The following is a 20,851-nucleotide window of genomic DNA, read 5'->3' as shown; positions in this document are numbered from 1 at the left end:
TTTATGAATGATGACTGAAACACTTACTAATACCTTACTAATGCTTAATAGTGTGTCTTTATTATAAATTATATATTTTAATAATGTATATACTCTTATGGTTTTCTGCACTGATGGCTTTGATAGGATTGAATCACTAAGATTGTGCACTTTCAGATGACAGATGATCAAAATGTTTCTTTTTTCAATTAAGCTATTAAACTATTGCTACTGCCTCAGATTCTATCCATCCATCCATCCATCCATTCGCTTCCGCTTATCCTTTTCAGGGTCGCGGGGGGCGCTGGAGCCTATCCCAGCTGTCATAGGGCGAGAGGCAGGGTCCACCCTGGACAGGTCGCCAGTCTGTCGCAGGGCCAACACACAGGGACAGACAACCATTCGCACTCACATTCACTTGCACATTCACAGTGACAATTTGGATTATCCAATTAACCTATCCCCACAAGCCTCAGATTCTATTCAGTTACAATTCATTTGTTGTTTTTTATCAATTCATTGTGCATGTTTTCAGATGTGATCAAATTTTAAAGCGAAACAATGAATAGACATTACTTTTTTGAAACCAGGTCATTTATATTTCTTTGAAATGTATCATGTTGGAATGGTGAGCAGTGGAGCCATAAAGTTGTGCACCGTCCAGACCTCTAGCCACCTTCCTGTCTCTGGCCTGGAAAGATAGAAACATACACGTATCCACTTTTTTTTCTTTTTCTTTTAGCATGTCCTGTTTGGTTCAAGAAAAAAGCAATACAATAAACACAACACCATTGCAATAAATTATAACGTGTAATGATAATGGATTGGATTTATATAGCGCTTTTCAAGGCACCCAAAGCGCTTTAAAATGCCACTATTCATTCACTCTCACATTCACTGACTGACAGAAGCGAGGCTGCCATATCGCGCCATCGGCCCCTCGGGCCAACACCAGTTGGAATGTTGTTGCGCAGCACACAAGACTGACAGCACACAATGTGTTTTGAGGAAGCAGCCAAGAAAGATATAGCTTGTGTCTGTGAGCACCCATGTGTACACCTGTGTGGATGAGCACGCTTGTATTCAAAAGGTTTCACCATCGAGGATGTGGGGGTCCATAGCCCCGTCTCCCAGAGCATGAAGCAGGCATAGAGGAGACCCAGGCCCCAGACATCCAGAGGTCCGCAAAGCGCGAGAGCCCAAGGAGGACCATGAGAGGGGCAGCTTCCTGTCGGAGAGCAGCAGGTGTCAGCACGGCCCCTCCTGAGAACCCTCAATGTCTACATGCATTTCAAATTGAGAGGTGGGCGCCGGCGCCAGAGGTGAGGTTGAATACACAGACCGTCCTCTGGACGCCGTATAGCGTGTCCGTGGAAACTCAAAACATCAGATGTCAATCAAAATCCTCTCATAGTCCCCTGAAAATAAGATTCTTGTGTGTTTTCTTTAAATTGTGTGGCTTATATGTACGGTCTCAGTGAAGCTACTTTTTTGCACTGTCCATAACACTCTCTTACACTCAGCCACTTTAATGTCATCTGACAATTTCTGTGTTCCTTTCGTTACAGTTAGTTACGCATATTTTCTGGAAATATTAACAAACAACACACTTAAATTGTTGTTTTAAGAACAACAATGCTTCAGATTTATAAAGCCCTTAACACTTAGATTAAGAGAATGATAGTCAGTGAGGTGAGGGACTTGCATGGGTCGCCATTCAAAGACTGGACTCAAAATGAGTTTCTAGGTAAAGAACTCCTTTCAGGGAACCTCACCTACGTTTCTTTTTTGTTATTAGAAGCAGTTTAAAACACAGAAAAAAGAAAACAAACAGGTGTAATTGTGAAACTAAAAAAGTTGTTAAACAAAACTGCAGATCTTGTGATTTCCCTGAGCTCTACAAACTAAAAAATCTGTTAAAATTTCAAACAATGAGCAACATAATTTCCATCCAGGGAATTATTTGATCGGTTTATCAGTGTAGCTCTAAAAATGGCAACATATTACCCACAATATGCCTTATTGCAGCAGCGATACAAAGAGCAGAGACTGAGGTTAGAGCTTATCGCTCTAACAAAAACAATATCGCAAGCTAAAGGAAAAGTGGAAATTTATAGATTTTTAGTAACACTGAAGTGTTTTACTTTTTTTCCACTTGACTGTTTTTTGTAAATTGTCTTTTAGCTTCTAGTTAGCTTCTGATAGTTGACCAAAATATGATGTATTGAGAAAACACTTACAGTTCTGCTTTTAAAATGGCTCATAAGCAACAAACTAAGTAAAAAAAATGAAGGTTACTTCAAAGACTGCTTCAGAACTGCACAAGATTATTTGCCGTTAGCAGGTTGTTAATGCTATCCATCAAGTCTAACAGTCTGCAGTCTATGAACTAAATTCGGCTAACGCCAGCTAGCAATATTAGCTTGGTGGCAAGTAGCCTTCAGTAATAGTAACAAACACAGCAATAGTACATCGAAGATACTGAAGTGGAATATAACCCAGGTAGCTGCCACAACTAAAACAAGGTAGATGCAGTAGGCTAACATTAGTTTTTAAAAAAGAACTAACTTCCAGATGTTTCTTTAGGTTAGAGGTGGAATCTTTTCACACTGAGAGCAGCTTAGTTGCTGGCAAACAGAATTCGCATTGCATGGTCAGATTTTGCCCATCCCTTTATTCTTTAAATGTGAAGTGCTGCCAGAATTTCCACGTAAGAAATGCATTCCTGCCCATGCACTGCTGGTTTTGTTGTGCTGGCTCTGGGTCCATTGTGTAACTGACGCTACCAAAATTAACAGGACGCTTACATTAGAGCCTCTTATTGTGTGTTTTGTTTGGGTTTCCAGCAATACGTTAAATTACCAAAATTAGAGAGGGGATAGCATAACATATGAAACAGGAAATGACCACCATGTAATCAATTTATTTCAACAAAGTAACTGTATTCTAATTATCACCTTTTTAAACTTTTTAAACACTGGACACAATTAGACAAGGTGGAAGCAATACTGAAGACAATGAACACAGGACAAGGGACTGTCAAAATAAAACAGGAAAGACACAGATATGGAGATGCAAGCTTAACATTGAGTCTGGGGAAGAAACAGTCATTCTGACTGCAGGAGACAGAGAGGGAATATAGAACATGGACAAAAGAGTAACTAGATGTGGAACACAGGGAAACCATAGTGACAGAAAACTAAAGACTAGAAACTATAAATATAACGTAAGCAGAAAACAGCTAAGAACCAGAAACATGAACGACACTAAATCAATGAATATCAATCACACCAGAAAACACATAAACACTGAGTCACAGACCCAGTGTCATGACACTATCTGGGCCCAGGATTCTTAATCTCAAGAGTTTCTATTACATTAGAGCTACAATAGCATCCAAATTCTTGTAACAAGCAACATCTGGACACACCTTGAACTTGGGTCTATGGGGTAGTGAAGCTATTAAACTTAACTTGGAGCGCCACCTAGTTTTCTAACAGGCAAAGCACTATTAAGATGAAGAGAATAAAATACTGATAAAACATGACTATAAAAAACTAACAAATTTTTATGAAAACAATTATGATGTCCTTGATTAATTAGTAAACATGTCTGTCACTGTACAGTTTGTTAACAGTTTTTAACATACTGTAAGGGAGGTTGAATTGCAAAAGGTGGAGGTGGAGGCGGAGACAGCTGTCAAGTTGTGACAGTTGGAACTCCAGCCGGCTTCCCTTCCTGCGACTGCCTCCATTCGGCAGGCAGACATACCGTTTGATGTGGGGAAAAACAGTCGTCTGGTTCCGGTGTTCCGCGACAATGAGGTTGACATCTACTTCGAGTCATTTGAGCGAATAGCCACAGCCTTGCACTGGCCACGGGACTCATGGGCCATTTTGCTACAATGTAAGCTGGCAGGTAAGGCTCAGGAAGTTTGTTCCTCGTTGTCAGCTGAGGACTGCCTGGACTATGACAAGCTGAAAAGTGCTATCCTTATATCCTTATGAGCTGGTCCCAGAGACTTATAGGCAGCGTTTCCGGAGATTGAATAGGGGACAGGGTCAGTCCTATCTTGATTTTGCCAGGGAAAAAAGTGTCCTTTTCGATTGGTAGTGTGCGGCCTGCAAAGCTGCTGACCGTGCTTCGATCTGTAAACAAATGCGGACAAAGGAATTTAAGAATGATTAATGGGGTGAATTTTATAATGGGAAATGACATAGCGGGTGGGAAAGTTTATCCTACCCCTGAGGTGACCAACAATCCTGTTGTAGAGCCTGTTTTAGATACCCTGAGCCAGCATGACCTGACCACTTCATGCAATATACACTAATGGCCTTTGGCATGAAAAATGCCCCAGCTACCTTTCAACGTTTAATGCAGTTGGTGTTGGGAGATGTGTCCCAGTGCAATGTGTATCTAAATGATGTAGTGCTATACACAGACACATGGGGAGATCATATGTCCCTCCTGAGGACAGTGTTTCAGCGGCTAGCCGAGGCCTCGTTGACCCTCAATCTCACTAAATGCGAGTTTGGTAAGGCAACAGTCACTTACCTAGGTAAGCAGGTGGGGTTTGGACAGGTCAGCCCGGTGGAGGCGAAGATTGCTGCAATCTTAGACTACCCGATTCCAACCACCAGACGGGAACTGAAGCGGTTCCTAGGTATGACCGGATATTACCGGTGCTTCTGTAAGAACGTTTCTGGTGGTCGCTAACCAAACTATGTAGTCCAAAGGTGCCTTTTGAATGGTCAGTTGAGTGCCAGCATGCCTTTGAGTCAGCAAAATCCCTCCTGTGCAGCACCCCTGTCTTGGCGGCTCCTAATTTCTCTCGACCCTTCAAGCTAGAGGTCGATGCCAGCGCCACCGGAGCTGGAACTGTCCTACTGCAGGATGATGAGGAGGGTGTGTGCCATCCGGTCTGTTATTTCTCTGTGAAGATCAAACGGCATCAGCTGAACTACTCTACCATAGAGAAGGAAGCTTTAGCTCTGCTTCTGGCTCTGCAGCATTTCACAGTGTATGTGGGCTCCAGCTCTTCCCCGGTGACTAGGGTTGCCAACTCCCTGAAAAATAAATAAGGGACACCTCGTGGCCAGGGCCGGGCAACCTAGTTGTCTTCACCCTTCCCAGTGTGGTAGCTCTTTTTTGTGTGTGTGAAATTATTTTTTAACCATTTGACTTGAATTTGATTTAAGCAGATGCATATTCTTTGTGATATGACCATATGGGAAACAAATGATCATTTAGCCATTTATTTTTAGCTCAAAATGACAACATTAACACAGTAAAACAGGTCTCTTTCTTAAACAGAAGCCTGTCATGCTTAACTTTTGAGAATAAAAGTAAATCTTTCTTTAAAAGAACTCTGTCCTGCTTAACTTAAAATTATATAAATTAATAGAAAGTAATAGAACGAAAAATATTCTTGTAACTGTGCACATTTAGTGCATTTAGTACAATTGGCTTCAGTTGAGGTATTATTTCAGCTTTTCTAATGCTAATCAGCTGCTCCTGTTTGTAAACCCACTTGTTCCCATGATTACGCATCATAACTCATCATCATTATTCATCTATGTATTACTTTTATGTATTAGTCATCTATTTGTTGTAATCATCTATCCTTGCAGTTGTTTATTACACAAAATAAATTATATTATCACACTTCTGGCCACATAGCGCTGATATTCACTGCACATGCCCATATTAACCTTAACCAGAGGGTTTAAAAAACAAACCAGTGTTTACATACCATATCTGCTTCAGCCGTGGCCTGGTGGACAAGAAATTGGTTAAGGGTTCCCTGAGCTTTCACGCCCCTCATGTTCTTCATGTGCCCACTGAAGGAAAAAATGTCCATCCCGGTTTTCCCTCCAAGGCACGAGCGATAAGCAGAGTTCTGTCCTTTCCTTCTAAGATTCCTAATTATTTAAAGTAACACTCAGGTATGCCATTCAGCGTGTTAGTACGAGCTCGGGAGCAGCTTGGGAGAACAAGAAAACAGAGACTGCTTTAGGTTGCCTTCCCAATCGACTCAAAGGTTTATTTGATACACAGCAGTTTATATAGAGGAAAAAAGGTTCGTGTGTCAGCTTTCCCAGTTCAAACCGGTACAGACTAAATAAGGAAACGTCTTCCTGCCTTCTGAGCAAAGTATCCCTTGTGTAGTTTATCAGTTCAGCTATAATTTATGATCATCCCAGCAAAATACACTCCTAGACATAAAATACAGAGTTCTTTCATTAGTGAATTCTGAAACAAACCACCTAGCCTTTAACGAGCCTTTTCCAGGAGATAAAGAAAAAGGGAGGATGGGAGTAAGGAAGTGGTCTCATCTCTGTGGTGTTTTCGACCTTGGGGGACCAGCTTGTGAGTCTTACACCTTAATTCTTGGGTCACAGAGAAAGAGAAAAACAACTAGTAGATGGGCCTTATTGAGTAACTCTTTTCTGTATAATATCACAATAAAACAATATCCTGTAAATGCTACCATGGTATCAAAATATCACAACACCCACCATTAGAAGCATGCCTATGGAAAAAGTGCGCCGGCACACAGTGCAGTGCGCTTTATAGGTGTTATGGTGACCTTTTCCAGCCAGGTGTTTCCCTTTTCCCATTCCTCCCTGTGCTTTTGCAGCCTTTTTTTCTTTCTCTGAGCGAACAAACATTGCTGCTCTAATGCTGGGCTCACACTGTGCGATTTCTGGCCCATTTTGAGACGATTTTTGAGTCGTGCGACCGATTTGGTGATCGGCCCAATTTTGGCCTTCATCGTGCATCGTGTAGTATACGTGGGGTAACGAGAAGCGATTAACACCTCGAGCAGCTCCCGATCATCAATCGCTCGTGAGCCGCTCACACTGCTCACGCGCAAACACGTAAACGTCGGTGAAAAAGACGGAGCAGCACGGCTGTGCAGCGTGTGATCTGGACACAAGTGATGGAGGCACAACTTGTAGAACTTCGGAAAGCTCATCCGAGCCTTTTCGATGTGGCATCACAAAATTATCACGACCACAACAACCGTGAAAATAGTTGGATTTACAGTGCTGCTCAATCACAGCTGCCTGATCAATGTTTTTCATTAGCAATTTAGCAAAGTTGATGGTGGTGGTGTGTCTGTGTGAGTGAAAGACAGAGCGACAGATTTTCTGTTATAACCTTCATGTTATGGAGGCACAGTGTGAGCACTCGGGTCGCATCAGAGCATCGGGCCGTATAGTGTGAGACCTGCATCGTGACCTACCAACTTCTAACCCCTGCGAGTCAATCGTGCAGTTTGAGCAGGAGCTGAATAACGTGACTGAAAAAATCACACAGTGTCTGCCCAGCTTTAGGTGTACTGTCGTCCGAGACCGCAGTGTCGGCGTTTGTTTCCCTGTTGGCCATGCTTCTTGTTGTGGTCATCTGTTGTCTTCCGGTATTTTCTCCGCAAGCGACCTTTCCTCGACCAATGAGATGAGCGGTAATCTGAATTGTCATAAGTGTGCTGTCAGCTCATTGGTCACAAAGCAGGAGAGGGGCTGGGAGTTATGCTTTCAAACAAAGCGTTAATTCCATTAACATTTATAGACTACTTTTGATTCCCACTGTATTACAGGACAAAGTGCGTCCCTTATTAGCTCAACACGGGACGTGTGCTTTTGTTTCTAAATACGGGACGATTCCGTTTTTTAAGGGACGGTTGGCAACCCTACCGGTGACCGTGTTCACAGATCACAATCCCCTCATTTTTCTGAACTGGATGTACAACCACAACCAATGACTGATGCGCTGGGCACTGCTGGCCCAGGATTATAATCTGGTGATCAAACACAAAAAAGGTACTGACAATATAGTAGCTAATGCACTGTCACGCAGCTCACAATTAGGTGTCTTTGTTGTTTTGGTAGAGCTTGAATGTAAGGGGGGGGGGGGGAATGTTACATTCTGTGAGGCTGTGGGAGAGTGTGACTGGGGTGTTTGCCCACTCTCTCCGCCTCCTCCTCCTTTGCCACTCCTACCCCCTCTGTCTCTCTCACTCTCCTCTCTCCCCAGGACACAGCTGCTTTTGATTAACCTCGTTTGCCACCTGGATCCAGTCAGCAATCACCTCTGAGGCTATGTAAGCAGGGGATGAACTGTGAGCGAGGTGTTTTTTTCCCCCTTGTGGCTCTACACGTTTTTCTGCTAGGTTTTGGACAGGCAGCCTACTTCGACTAGTGAGTAGACGGGCTTGTGGGCCCTGAGATTGTCTCCTTGTGGTGAGGAGTAAAGTAAGAAGTGTGGGAAGTGCCTCCCTTATTTGTTTGGTAGTTTTTTCTTTTGTTGCTGTGAGGGTTTCCTTTGTTTCTTTGGCATTATTGGTAAAACAGCGTTGCCGGCTCTTTAAGATAAGGTTATTTGTAATAAAACTATATTATTATAGAACAACTCTGTCTGTTTTCCTTTTCATTCTATTTCTGGACGCATTTGTTACTGGTCCCCTCCCTCACAGGCCTAGACCTCTTCGTGGGGACGTAACATGCCCTTTGAAAAGTAGGTGAATCTAGCTCCTGAATGATGAACTGGGGACTTTATAGGATTTGGCAAAACATCCAGAGCACAAAATATGTTTGAATCAAGTAACAGGTGCTATATCACCCTATATCAGGTGTGCATAATTATTAGGCAACGTCCTTTCCTTTGGCAAAATGGGTCAAAAGAAGGACTTGACAGGCTCAGAAAAGTCAAAAACAGTGAGATATCTTGCAGAGGGATGCAGCAGTCTCAAAACTGCAAAGCTTCTGAAGCGTGATCATCGAACAATCAAGCGTTTCATTCAAAATAGTCAACAGGTTCGCAAGAAGCGTGTGGAAAAACCAAGGCGCAAAATAACTGCCCATGAACTGAGAAAAGTCAAGCGTGCAGCTGCCAAGATGCCACTTGCCACCAGTTTGGCCATATTTCAGAGCTGCAACATCACTGGAGTGCCCAAAAGCACAAGGTGTGCAATACTCAGAGACATGGCCAAGGTAAGAAAGGCTGAAAGATGACCACCACTGAACAAGACACACAAGCTGAAACGTCAAGACTGGGCCAAGAAATATCTCAAGACTGGTTTTTCTAAGGTTTTATGGACTGATGAAATGAGAGTGAGTCTTGATGGGCCAGATGGATGGGCCTGTGGCTGGAATGGTAAAGGGCAGAGAGCTCCAGTCCGACTCAGACGCCAGCAAGGTGGAGGTGGAGTACTGGTTTGGGCTGGTATCATCAAAGATGAGCTTGTGGGGCCTTTTCGGGTTGAGGATGGAGTCAAGCTCAATTCCCAGTCCTACTGCCAGTTTCTGGAAGACACCTTCTTCAAGCAGTGGTACAGGAAGAAGTCTGCATCCTTCAAGAAAAACATGATTTTCATGTAGGACAATGCTCCATCACACGTGTCCAAGTACTCCACAGCGTTGCTGGCAAGAAAGAGTATAAAAGAAGAAAAACTAATGACATGGCCTCCTTGTTCACCTGATCTGAACCCCATTGAGAACCTGTGGTCCATCATCAAATGTGAGATTTACAAGGAGGGAAAACAGTACACCTCTCTGAACAGTGTCTGGGAGGCTGTGGTTGCTGCTGCACGCAATGTTGATGGTGAACAGATCAAAACACTGACAGAATCCATGGATGGCAGGCTTTTGAGTGTCCTTGCAAAGAAAGGTGGCTATATTGGTCGCTGATTTGTTTTTGTTTTGTTTTTGAATGTCAGAAATGTATATTTGTGAATGTGGAGATGTTATATTGGTTTCACTGGTAAAAATAAATAATTGAAATGGGTATATATTTGTTTTTTGTTAAGTTGCCTAATAATTATGCACAGTAATAGTCACCTGCACACACAGATATCCCCCTAAAATAGCTAAAACTAAAAACAAACTAAAAACTACTTCCAAAAACATTCAGCTTTGATATTAATGAGTTTTTTGGGTTCATTGAGAACATGGTTGTTGTTCAATAATAAAATTATTCCTCAAAAATACAACTTACCTAATAATTCTGCACTCCCTGTATGTTTTTTGTTTTTTTTAGTTCAAATATAATTGGCTATTTTTATAAGACCATATTGGCTCCTGTGCTCCTGTCATACTGAACTGAACTGTTTTACATGACAATAATACTGAAAAAGACTATGGTGCTTTCTAAAAGCTTTTGTGTGTGTGTGTGTGTGTAATAAACAGATTTGCATTGTTTTGAAAAACAAACAAACAAACCATCAGCTGGAAACTGGAACTGATGTTACAGACTGTGAGTGAAAAATACTTCGAGAGCATGTTAAATCCTCAGTATTTCATCTTTTAAAATTGAATTAAATCTGCTATTAATGAATAATGACGCATCATTGAAGTGCAAGCTTTTTTTTTTATTTGATATTTCTGTCCTTGCAGATGTGGAGAGAGACAAAAGCATGCTCCTGTATGTACATGTTTAATAAATAGGTCAGCATAGGAGGCCAAGAAGAGTCCAGTCTATTGCTCTTATGGTCTAACATTAATAATAGAAGTATGAACAACCCAGTGACTTTTCTCAGTGTCTCATATAAACCATTTCAGTGTCTCATCTTTAACTGCAGGTCTAAACATTCTTCTGTTCTGTCAGAGCACCAGAGCAAATATCTGAACCAGAGCATTGACTCCAATGACAAATTAACCCTGGCTAAAGACTAGTTTCTTTAGTTCTTTAAATATCTGAACCAGAGCACCGACATTAATGAACAAACTGATTTCTTTAGTCACAATAAAATCATTCATGTGCAAGGATTAGCTACCAAACGTGACTTTCCCCAGCAGGTGACAACTCACCTTAGCTATCTAACAAGGATGTTAGCTACAGAATAGCTTAAAAACACATTTAACTTACCAAAAAAGTGCAGCGGGGCCTCAGGTCCTTGTGTTGGTTTGTCAGTTTTACAGCTAAAAATCACAGTGTGTGTGGTTTTCAAAAATAAACACTGGCCTTCCTCTCAGCTTTGCCACTCTGTTTGCGATTCTTGAACAGAGATGTGCAAGTTTGTCAGTGACTACAGCTGCAAGTCAAAGCTGTTATGATGATGTTGCACTACAATTTTACAGCATTATGGTCATAATTAGAATCAAACTTATGACAAAGGATACCGAAACACTCCTTGATGAGCACCACTAATAATGACACAAAGCGTCTTAGGGAAAATTTTATCTGAGGAGAACTTTTTTAAGGAGCTGTTAGGTTACATCTTTTACATCAGCTAGCACAAAGGAGCTAGTGGATTTGATATCTAGCCAGAAGCTAGAAAGTGACAGTGTTAGCCTACTGCAGGATGTTAAAGATCACTTAAATTAGCTTTCAGCTGGAACACCTCTGACTCATCATATAGCTGCAACAGTATGAAAGGCAATAATATAAAAATAAACATGTTGCCTAATTGCAACTACAGCAAGAAATTAGCTTCTAGTTATTCCTTCTAACTACACATCAGGCTTTCAGCTAGGTCTGAGTTAGGCAAGTCTCTAAAATAATTATTTTAATTTATTACTTTTATTCTTATGTGTCATTTAAGCTCAAACATCTTTATATTTACTGATTATGTTCTGATCAGTATTGAGCATACTGTGATCAAGAAAATCACATATCAATCATAATTCTGTGTTTAACCCATACAACATTTAACACTATTTTTCTTGCTCAAAAGTATGAGTTCTTATCTTCTCAAACTCAGACACAAATAGAAAGGTCAATAATGGATCATGTCTACTGTCGTGTGTTCTTTTTCTCTGGGATAAAGAGAGCTCAGGTTCAGTTCAAGTGTAACAGATTTATTGTATCAAGCAGTTCAAAGAATAATTCATGTACACGGATCTCCTTCCGGTTAGAAAACCACAGTCTACAGCAAACTGCTGTAGCCAACCACCAGAAGAGAGATGCTCCTAACTTAGCGGTGTACACATATTCATAAAAGAGAATGTGCTTCTATCTGATTGGTCAAAAAAAGCGTTGCGAAGAGGCCGCGGCTTATACTTTAGCCCCCCTTATTGATGGTCTTCTTCCCCTCCCTCAGTTGCAGCTTTACCTGGGGATGGACACACACACACACACACACACACTTACTTATCCCTGACCTGTTACCCAGTTTCATGCATCTAAAGTAGCATCTATCTTTGAGAGCTACTGTCTCTTGACCTCGCTTGGGTTACTCCCACATTCTTTTCACTAAGTCTGCACAAACAATCCTCAGTCATGTGAATCTATAACTTTTCTGTTTATTTTATTCTGAGTGCTCAGTAGTGAAATTAGCTATTAAAGTGATCTAAAATTAATTACAGTCCCAATACCATTTGCCAGCACAGGTCTTTTAAACCAAACTTTTCTAGTCCTCACACTATGCACACAAAAACTAGAATAGCCTGAATAGAAATTTTCAGTACTCACAGTACATCTCTCTGCTAACATATTCATTGGCCTTATATCTAATCCTTACTAGCAGATAGGGAACAACTCTGTTTTAGCACTCTGTCCATTTTCAACACATTGTTAACACATAAGGCTGGATGTCAAGTCCTTTTATACCCTCAGCTGTGATGGCAAAGGGGAAGGGGAATCAACATGTGATTCAGGCTTTTCACACATGAACTATCAGTGTGAAGCTGTAATCATTATATTTGTCTGTATGTACTGTAATGGGTTTCTGCAGTGCTAACTTGGATCTGATTGAATCATCAATGTTATGCACGTTCAGATGTCCGATATGAGCAAAATGTTTTCCTTTCTATCACCACAAGTTGTGGCTTTTAAAAAAACAAACTATTTCACTACTTCAGATTTTCTTCATTTACTACTCAGCTGCACATGTGACACATTTTCAATTTATACATTTTCTAATCTGAAAATAAAACTTGTCAATAAAAAAATAAAGAAGATTTCCGTTTAAGACTGTTGGAAAATGATGTTTATTTCCAGACAATGTGATTTAAAAGTTAAAAAGCAGCAAAATATATTTTAAGTAAAAATGCAAATGTGAACTAATCACAGCAGAAGGCAACTCTAAAATGCTTCTAATGTACATATTATCTAAATCTGTCATAGAGCAAAAATATAACTGTCACAAACACAAGGACACCTAATACTGTGGCAGCAATGTTAAAAGTTTGAGCAGTGGAGCCATAACGTCGTGCACCATCCACATCTCCAGCCATCTTCCTGTCTCTGGCCTGGAAGGATGAAAGCATTTTATACACTTTAAAACTGTAAACCAACACATGTTCAATGCTTGCTGTAAGACACTTATGTCATTTTGTATTTTATGATTTCCTTTCACTATTGTTAGTAAGTCATTTGTTTGGATTGTAGTTTTGCTTGGAGCTGATTGGTTTTATGAATATTATTTTCATTTTTGTTGGTTGTTTTACTGACATTTGATATATATTTTTTATCTTGTTATCACTTTATTTATGAGTTTATCTTACTGAGCTTTATGATGTACCATATCACTTAACATAATGTTCTGTTAAATATTTTGATTTTTTACATATTTACCTCAGTTAATTTCTGTATACTCCTATTTCATTTAATTGCACACCTCATTTGTATAGTTTTCACGTTTTATCATATTTTACATCAACATTATATCTCTAGATAGATAGATATTCTTTTGTTATAGGTTGTCTTAATATTCTGGCTTCTGTAACACAGGAATTTCACAAAATGTAAGGTCTAAAAAATTAAAATGTTTCGCAATAAACTCACCTTGATGGAATAAATGAGAGCTGCAAGCCCAAAGCAGAAAGGATTTGTGTAGACAAAGGAAAAGAGCGACCAGATAATATAGTCGTTGGGGGGCTCTGTGATGACTGGTTGCCCTCTGGTGATGTTCACAGCAGTGTGCTGGACCACTCCAGGCTGAGCAGGGAGTCCACAATAAATCACACTCTGCAATGGCACGGCTTCAGTCGGGCAAACTTGAGGATACATCGCTCAAACTGTTCTTAGCTCAGCTGCAATGTGGAGAGGACAAAAGTGTGAACAAGAGAGTCACCACAAGTTGTGGCTTTTAAAGTTTTTTTGGGGGGGGTGGACAGGAAGCCCAGGAAAACCTTTACTACAATAGTGTGATTCATCACTACAAAAGAAGTGAGATACTAAGAATGCATGAATATTCTTATATTTCACTTTTACTTGTTCCCATGTTCTAGTGGGTCCTGTTGTGGCTCTAATGTGAAAGGGGATATAATATAACAATATAATATAATGTAATATAATATTGGATAATATAGTGTAATATAATAAATCTATAAATAAATAATAAAGTGACTGAATAGTGGTATTGTCATGCGCTTTGGGTGCCTTGAAAAGCGCAATATAAACCCACTCCATTATTATTATTATTATTAAATTACTTACGAGTTTGATTTGTCAGCAACTTTCTGCCAGCCCTCTCTCCTTGCTTTTGCAGCCTTTGCAGTGTTCCCTTGCGTTTTAATTAAACTCTGAAACTCCTGAAATCCCTCAATCAAGAGTTCTTGCTCTGCTGCCGGAAAATACCGAGCGCGCCCCTTTGACATTTTCGCCGACCAATCAGCGGGTTGCCGATCAATGTTTCTACTATCGATGCGTAGCCCCTTTTACGACACCCAGTGATGTCACATTACTGCGTCCAGCTGTACTAATTGTCAACAACAGGTGTGTTCGGGGAACCGGATTAGCAAGCTCACGGTTAGCGCGATGGTTTGGTCTTGGATGTGTCATTTGATCTTGGATGTAGTGAGCGACGTACGAAGAACGGGCCCCCGAGGGTGGCATAGTTTGTGTCCTGTGTTGTTGATGTTATGTGAGTTCCAGGTGGAGGCTGACCATTGGTGGAGGACTGGGAGAGGCCGTCTATAAATGAGGATCCTTCTGAACTGGCATGCCCCCCCGCTTACTTCCTGTTCCCAACAAACTGTGCATGTGGCTGCGTATGAATCTGTGTTGTAAGTAGTTTTGTTGTAAATAGTTGTTAAATAGTTGTAAATACTTTTACTCGGTAGCTGTAGGGGTGAGAAGCCATTTTCTTTTGGAAAGTTTTCTCCTGTTTTTGGTTAGGAAGGCAGGTAAGAGACCTGTATTTACTTTTGGGGTTTTTCAGTGTAGGTAAGCCAGTTGCATTTCATATCTAGAGAGTTTTGTTTATTGTTTTGGCCACGCTCACCCTGATGCCTGTTACCTTTTGGGACTTAATAAACTGACTGGATATTGTAAATCTGTGGCAGTTTTTGGTTTTTCTTCCTTGAGAGCAAGGAGTGTGGGGACATTTTCCTTTTTTTTTTTTTCTTCTTTTTTTTTTTTTTTTAAAGATTTTCCTTGTGTTGCACACCAGTTTCCCCTGGGCTGGGGTGTAACACAACCTACTAGAACTTGCTGTCATGCAGTCATCTGTAGCCACAGCACAGGAGCTGCAAAGTTTATCAAACTTTTTATCAAACCCTTATCAAAGTTGCAGTCATGCTCATTGTGTTTGGATCAACATACAGATGTGATTCAGGCTTTTCACATTTGAACTCAATAAAAATCAGCTCCCATTCAATGCACAGAACAACAAAATGGATAAATAACTTTTCTGACTAATGTAAACAGGGTAACTGTAGCCTAAATATTAACATTACTGGATGTGTATCAGGCCATGCCTGACTTACAGGTAAAATTATGTTCCATCATGGTATAATGCAATGAGTTTCTGCAGTGATGGCTTTGATATGATTGAATCATTAATGTTGTGCACATTCAGATGTCAGATATGGGCAAAATGTTTTTCACTGTTTTTAACTATTACTGCTACTTCAGATTCTGTTTAGTTACAACTCATTTGTTATTTTTATGCACTTACTCTTGTGTATGCTTTCAGATGTGATCAACTTTAAAAGTGAAGCAATGAATAAATATGATTTTTTTTTCATTAGTTCTTTTATATTGGTTTGAAGTTTATAATTACTTGTTGCTTACAGGCTGCTTCAAATGTCTGGCCCAGGAACATTTCTAGGTTTGAAAATCTGATCCAACTAAATGCATATCTGCTGTAGTATTTTCTGGAGTTGCACACAACTGAAACATTGTCAGTTTATAAATTTTCAGAGCAGGAAAACTCACCACTCTGCCCTTTTACCCACTCGTGGTATAAAAAAATCTGTCACCAATTGATGACATCCAGTTCGTCCAATTATAATTAGTCAAAAATGTGTAAAGCACAGTAAAATAGAGAGATATTTATTGAAATGGGAGGCTTTTAATTCTTAATTATTTACTGACAAGATTTCTGCATCAAGTAACAAAGTCTCAAAATACAACTTTTCAGTAAAGAAATAGAGAAGACTTCAATTTAATACTTTTGTAAAATGGCTTTTTTTCCCCTCAGATCATGCTATTAAAAGTTCTAGAAGGTTGCAAAATTTATTTTAAGCAGAAAAACACAAATGGGACCTAATCACAACAGGAGAAAATGCTTAAATGTGATTAATATCGATAGTTGTAATAGGAAGGTGCTTGAGCCATAATTACACTGATTATAATAATAAAAATGAAGAACCCAATGGCAGCTATGATTGTGGCTGCAATGTTGATACCGTGAGCAGTGGAGCCATAATGCCGTGCACCGTCCACATCTCCAGCCACCTTCCTGTCTCTGGCCTGCAAGGATGAAAATATACTTTTCTCAACTTTGAAAAATGGATTCAAGCACATTTTCACAACTCAAAACATCAGATGTCATGTATAATAGAATAGAACAGAGTAGAATTCAACTTTATTGTCCTCTAATAAATCCTCTAATAGTCCCTGAAAATAACAAGATTCTGGTTTGTGAGCACTGATTTTTTTTTTTAATTTTCAAAATGTAAAAGAGGGTAGCTTATATTGTTTGAAGTTACCATAAATCAGTTTTGTGTTTATAGTTTATTTAGTCCTTTATTGTCTCAGTCTGATATTTTCTGTATTGCGTTTTAGTAAGACTTTAATTTCAGTAAAATTTAAGTAAAAGTTTAATTTCAGTTTTCCTTTATTTCAGTTGAGCTGGTTAATTTTATGAAGCCAGAATATTACACTCCTTTTGTTGTTCTTTTACTGCATTGTATTACAATTTTTCCATCTCAATCTCTCTTCATTCATTTTATCTTCCTGTGTTATGTCCTGTATCATTTTCAATGTTTTACATAATGTTCTATTAAATTTTATCTCAATTTGTTTTGTTTCACATTATGTATACAAAATAAAAATGTATTGATACTCTTATTTCATTTAATTGAACTCCTTTCTTTTCCGTTTTTAACATTTTTATCATATTGCATGTAATTTTATTGAAAACATATATTTGTTTTTGTTTATATATTCTTTTATTGTTGGTTGTCTTTAACTTTCTGGCTTCTGTATCAAATCCATTTCCCAAAATATTGGATAACTTTATCTTCTCTTATCACATAGAGCAAGCACATAAAAAAGCTATTTCTAAGAAATGAAAATGTGTCACAATAAACTCACCTTGATGGAATAAATGAGAGCTACAAGTCCAAGGCAAAAAGGATTTGAGTAGGCAAAGCAGAGCAGCGACCAGATGATATGGTCTTGCGGGTATTCAATGATGACTGGTACATCTGTGTTGATGTTCACAGCAGTCTGCTGGACCACTCCAGGCTGACCAGGGAATCCACCATAATTCACACCCTGCAATGGCACGTCTTCAGTCGGGTAAACTTGAGGATGCATATTTCAAACTGTTCTCAGCTCAGCTGCAATGTGGAGAGGAGAGAGGTGTGAACAAGAACAACAGAGCCACTACCAGTTGTGGCTTTTAAAGCTTTTGAGGGCTGGGTGGAAAGGGGGGAGGGAGGGACAGAAAGGCCGTGAAAACCTGACCTACAATAGTTTGATCCATCACTAGAAAATAAAGTGAGACACTAAGAACACGTCAAACTGTCACCCATCTAAATATTAACGTATAAAGACAGCACTGCCAGTCACTAAACCTTTTCTACTAACAGCCATGCCAGTTACAATTTGAGAAACAACCTTTATTGTCATTTTGACTTTGTGTTCCTGAGATGGTGAAACATAATGACTTTAGTAATCACCTAATTGTTGCTCAAGATATTCTGAACTGCTGAAATGTCTTCATTTCTCCTTGGTCAGAGTCAGTTCCAATGAACTCAGTCATGACTTTGATGTTTTTAAACTATTACTGCAACTTCAGATTCAGTTCAGTTATTTTTATGCACTTATTCTTGTGCATGCTTTCAGATGTGATCAAGTTTAAAAGTGAAGCAATGAATAAATATGACTTTTTTCATTAGTTCCTTCATATGGGTTTGAAGTGCTTCAAATGTCTGGCCCTGGGACATTTCTAGGTTTGAAAATCTGATCCAACTAAATGCACATCTGCTGTAGTATTTTTTGGAGTTGCACGTGAGTGAAACATTGTCAGTTTATACATTTTCAGAGAAAGATAACTTACCACTCTGCCCATTTACCCACTCGTGGTATAAAAAAAAAATCTATGTCACCAGTTAATGACATCCAGTTCATCAAATTATAATTAGTCAAAAATGTGTAAAGCACAGTAAAATAGAGAGACCTTTATTGAAATGTGAAGCTTTTTAATTCTTAATTATTTACTGACAGGATTTCTGCATCAAGTGACCAGGAAGGCCGTGAAAACCTGATCCACAATAGTTTGATTCATCACTACAAAATAAAGTAAGACACTAACAGTGTTGGGGAGGTTACTTTTAAAATGTATTCCACTACAGATTACAGAATACATGCCCTAAAATGTGTTTTGTAACGTATTCCGCTACATTACTCAATGAGAGTAACGTATTCTGAATACTTTAGATTACTTAATATATTACCATGCTTACAAAATGTTTCAAAATTTATTTCAAGCAGGAAAACACAAATGTGACCTAACCACAACAGGAGGAAATGCTTAAATGTAATTAATATCGATGTTTGTAACTGTAACTGTAATAGGAAACTGCTTGAGCTGTAATTACACTGACTGTAATAATGAAAATCAGGAACCCAATGGCAGCTATCTGGTATACAACTAACACAGCATGTCATATAGAGAACATTATACCTACAGTTCAACATGGTGGAGGAAGGTAGTGTGATGGCCTGGGGCTGCTGTGCTGTTTCAGGATGTCCTGCTGTAATTGATGGAACCATGAATTCTGTCCATTCCTGGCATGAAGTTTAACCTCACTAAATGATCCAAATCGCATCAGTTACCCAAAATGAATGTACCAGTTGCCAAGGCTGCCACAAGCAGTTGTGAAGATTAGGGGGCAATTACTTTTTCTCACGGGACAGCTTTTTCCCTTAATAAATGAAATTGCCCTTTAAAAAACACATTTTGGCTTTAGTGGAGCTATCTTTGCTTAATATTAAATATTAATTATCTGAAAAAAATGAAGAAAAATAAATCCAGAACGGGGTAAATAAGTTTTCACAGCATTGTACTTGCACTGTCCCTTTTATTACACGTTTTGCTTGAATCGTCAGTTTTGCATACCTCATGGTTGCCACCAGGAAGTATCTCCATGCATGCCGAAATAAAATTTGATGGAATTCTCGAAATATGCAGCTGTATCTGGTAGACCGGGTTACAGGCACCTTCAGGACGGTAGATGTGTAGATGCCCTGCTAGGTGGCTGGCCACAGTTGAAGATGATGCCACATACCTGCAACTGATCAGCGTTGTCAGGGGAGCGATTTAATAGGAGTGCAACCTTAAAGCACTTGTTGCAGGCTGCTGAGTTTGCATCTAATGCTGTGAAGTACAGCCAGACTTTTGACTGCTTTGCCTTGGACATTTTTAATCTATATCTCTGCTCTAAAAGAATGTACGTACCTGGGCCCGCCTACTATCTGTGGAAAGGTAAAATGATTGGCTGAATCCAAAGTGTATGACATCTCAGGAAGAAAAAAAAGCGCCAAAATAAAGCACCGAAATGTGCGCTGCTTTTCGGTCTGGTTACTAACGTTTATGTCAGAACCATAACGATTCCCATCTCTACCGGAAATTCATACATAATGCTCCCCAAATTATAAGGTGCACTATCGATTTTTGAGAAAATTAAAGGATTTAAAGTGTGCCTTATAGTGCAGAAAATAGTATTTCAACAGCGTTGTGCTGGGAAACTTGGCTCCTCGGTTTTATGTGGAAGTCATTTTGACATGGACTACCTACTCAAACACTGAGCACACTCCCGCATAGTAACATGTCAAATTCCTATGAGCCTCCATGCTCCAAGATCAAAATCCAATCAAGAATCCATGGAACACACTTGACCAAGCCTGATCCACTGAGGACCCACTCCCCATCACCATCAACCATCAGCTGTGATAGTAACAAACTGAGATATCAGCTGGAAACTGGAACTGATGTTGCAGTCTGTGAGTGAAGAATACTTATTCAGTGACTGTGAGGTCGACATAGTCTCCATGATTTCCTATTGCACATGATATCACAATTATTTTAGCCAAACTCAAATATCTTTCTATTTACTGATTATGTTCTGATCAGTATGAGCATAATTAACTATCAGCAAAAATATCATATGAATCATAATTCTGTGTTTAACTCTACAACATTTAACACTATTTTTCCTGCTCAAAAGTACAATCATGGGTAGGCAACACAGTTAGTATCTTCTCAAACTCAGACAGGGCTAAACAGGTCAATAGTGGATCATGTCTACACACAAAAACTAGAATAGACTGCACAGAAATTTTCACTACTCAGATCTCTCTGCTAACATATAATCAGACTTATATCTAATCCTTACTAGCAGATTGGGAAAAGCTCTGTTTTTGCACGCTGACCACTTTCAACACATTATTAACACAAGGCTGCTTTTCAAGT

The 20,851-nt window shown here is 39.5% G+C and overlaps 1 protein-coding gene and 1 long non-coding RNA gene across 2 annotated transcripts; both read right to left on the bottom strand.

The window, feature by feature from the left end:
• Nucleotides 1-2,887: 2,887 nt before the first annotated feature.
• Nucleotides 2,888-6,491, bottom strand: LOC145430152 (uncharacterized). Its single transcript, XR_013910575.1, has 3 exons — nt 5,732-6,491; nt 4,534-4,911; nt 2,888-4,127 (listed from the first exon to the last, which is right to left on the bottom strand). It is a non-coding gene; the product is annotated as an uncharacterized LOC145430152 (long non-coding RNA).
• Nucleotides 6,492-12,887: 6,396 nt separating this feature from the next.
• LOC113024946 (dispanin subfamily A member 2b-like) lies at nt 12,888-14,300 on the bottom strand. Its single transcript, XM_026172248.2, has 2 exons — nt 13,708-14,300; nt 12,888-13,172 (listed from the first exon to the last, which is right to left on the bottom strand). Exons 1-2 carry the CDS (start codon nt 13,930-13,932, stop codon nt 13,029-13,031), a joined length of 369 nt encoding a protein of 122 aa, XP_026028033.2. The 5' UTR covers nt 13,933-14,300; the 3' UTR covers nt 12,888-13,028.
• Nucleotides 14,301-20,851: the final 6,551 nt, after the last annotated feature.

Source organism: Astatotilapia calliptera, chromosome 7 (assembly GCF_964374335.1).
Source record: "Astatotilapia calliptera chromosome 7, fAstCal68.1, whole genome shotgun sequence".
Lineage (NCBI taxonomy): Eukaryota > Metazoa > Chordata > Actinopteri > Cichliformes > Cichlidae > Astatotilapia > Astatotilapia calliptera.
This window is presented reverse-complemented; position numbering and strand designations above follow the sequence as displayed.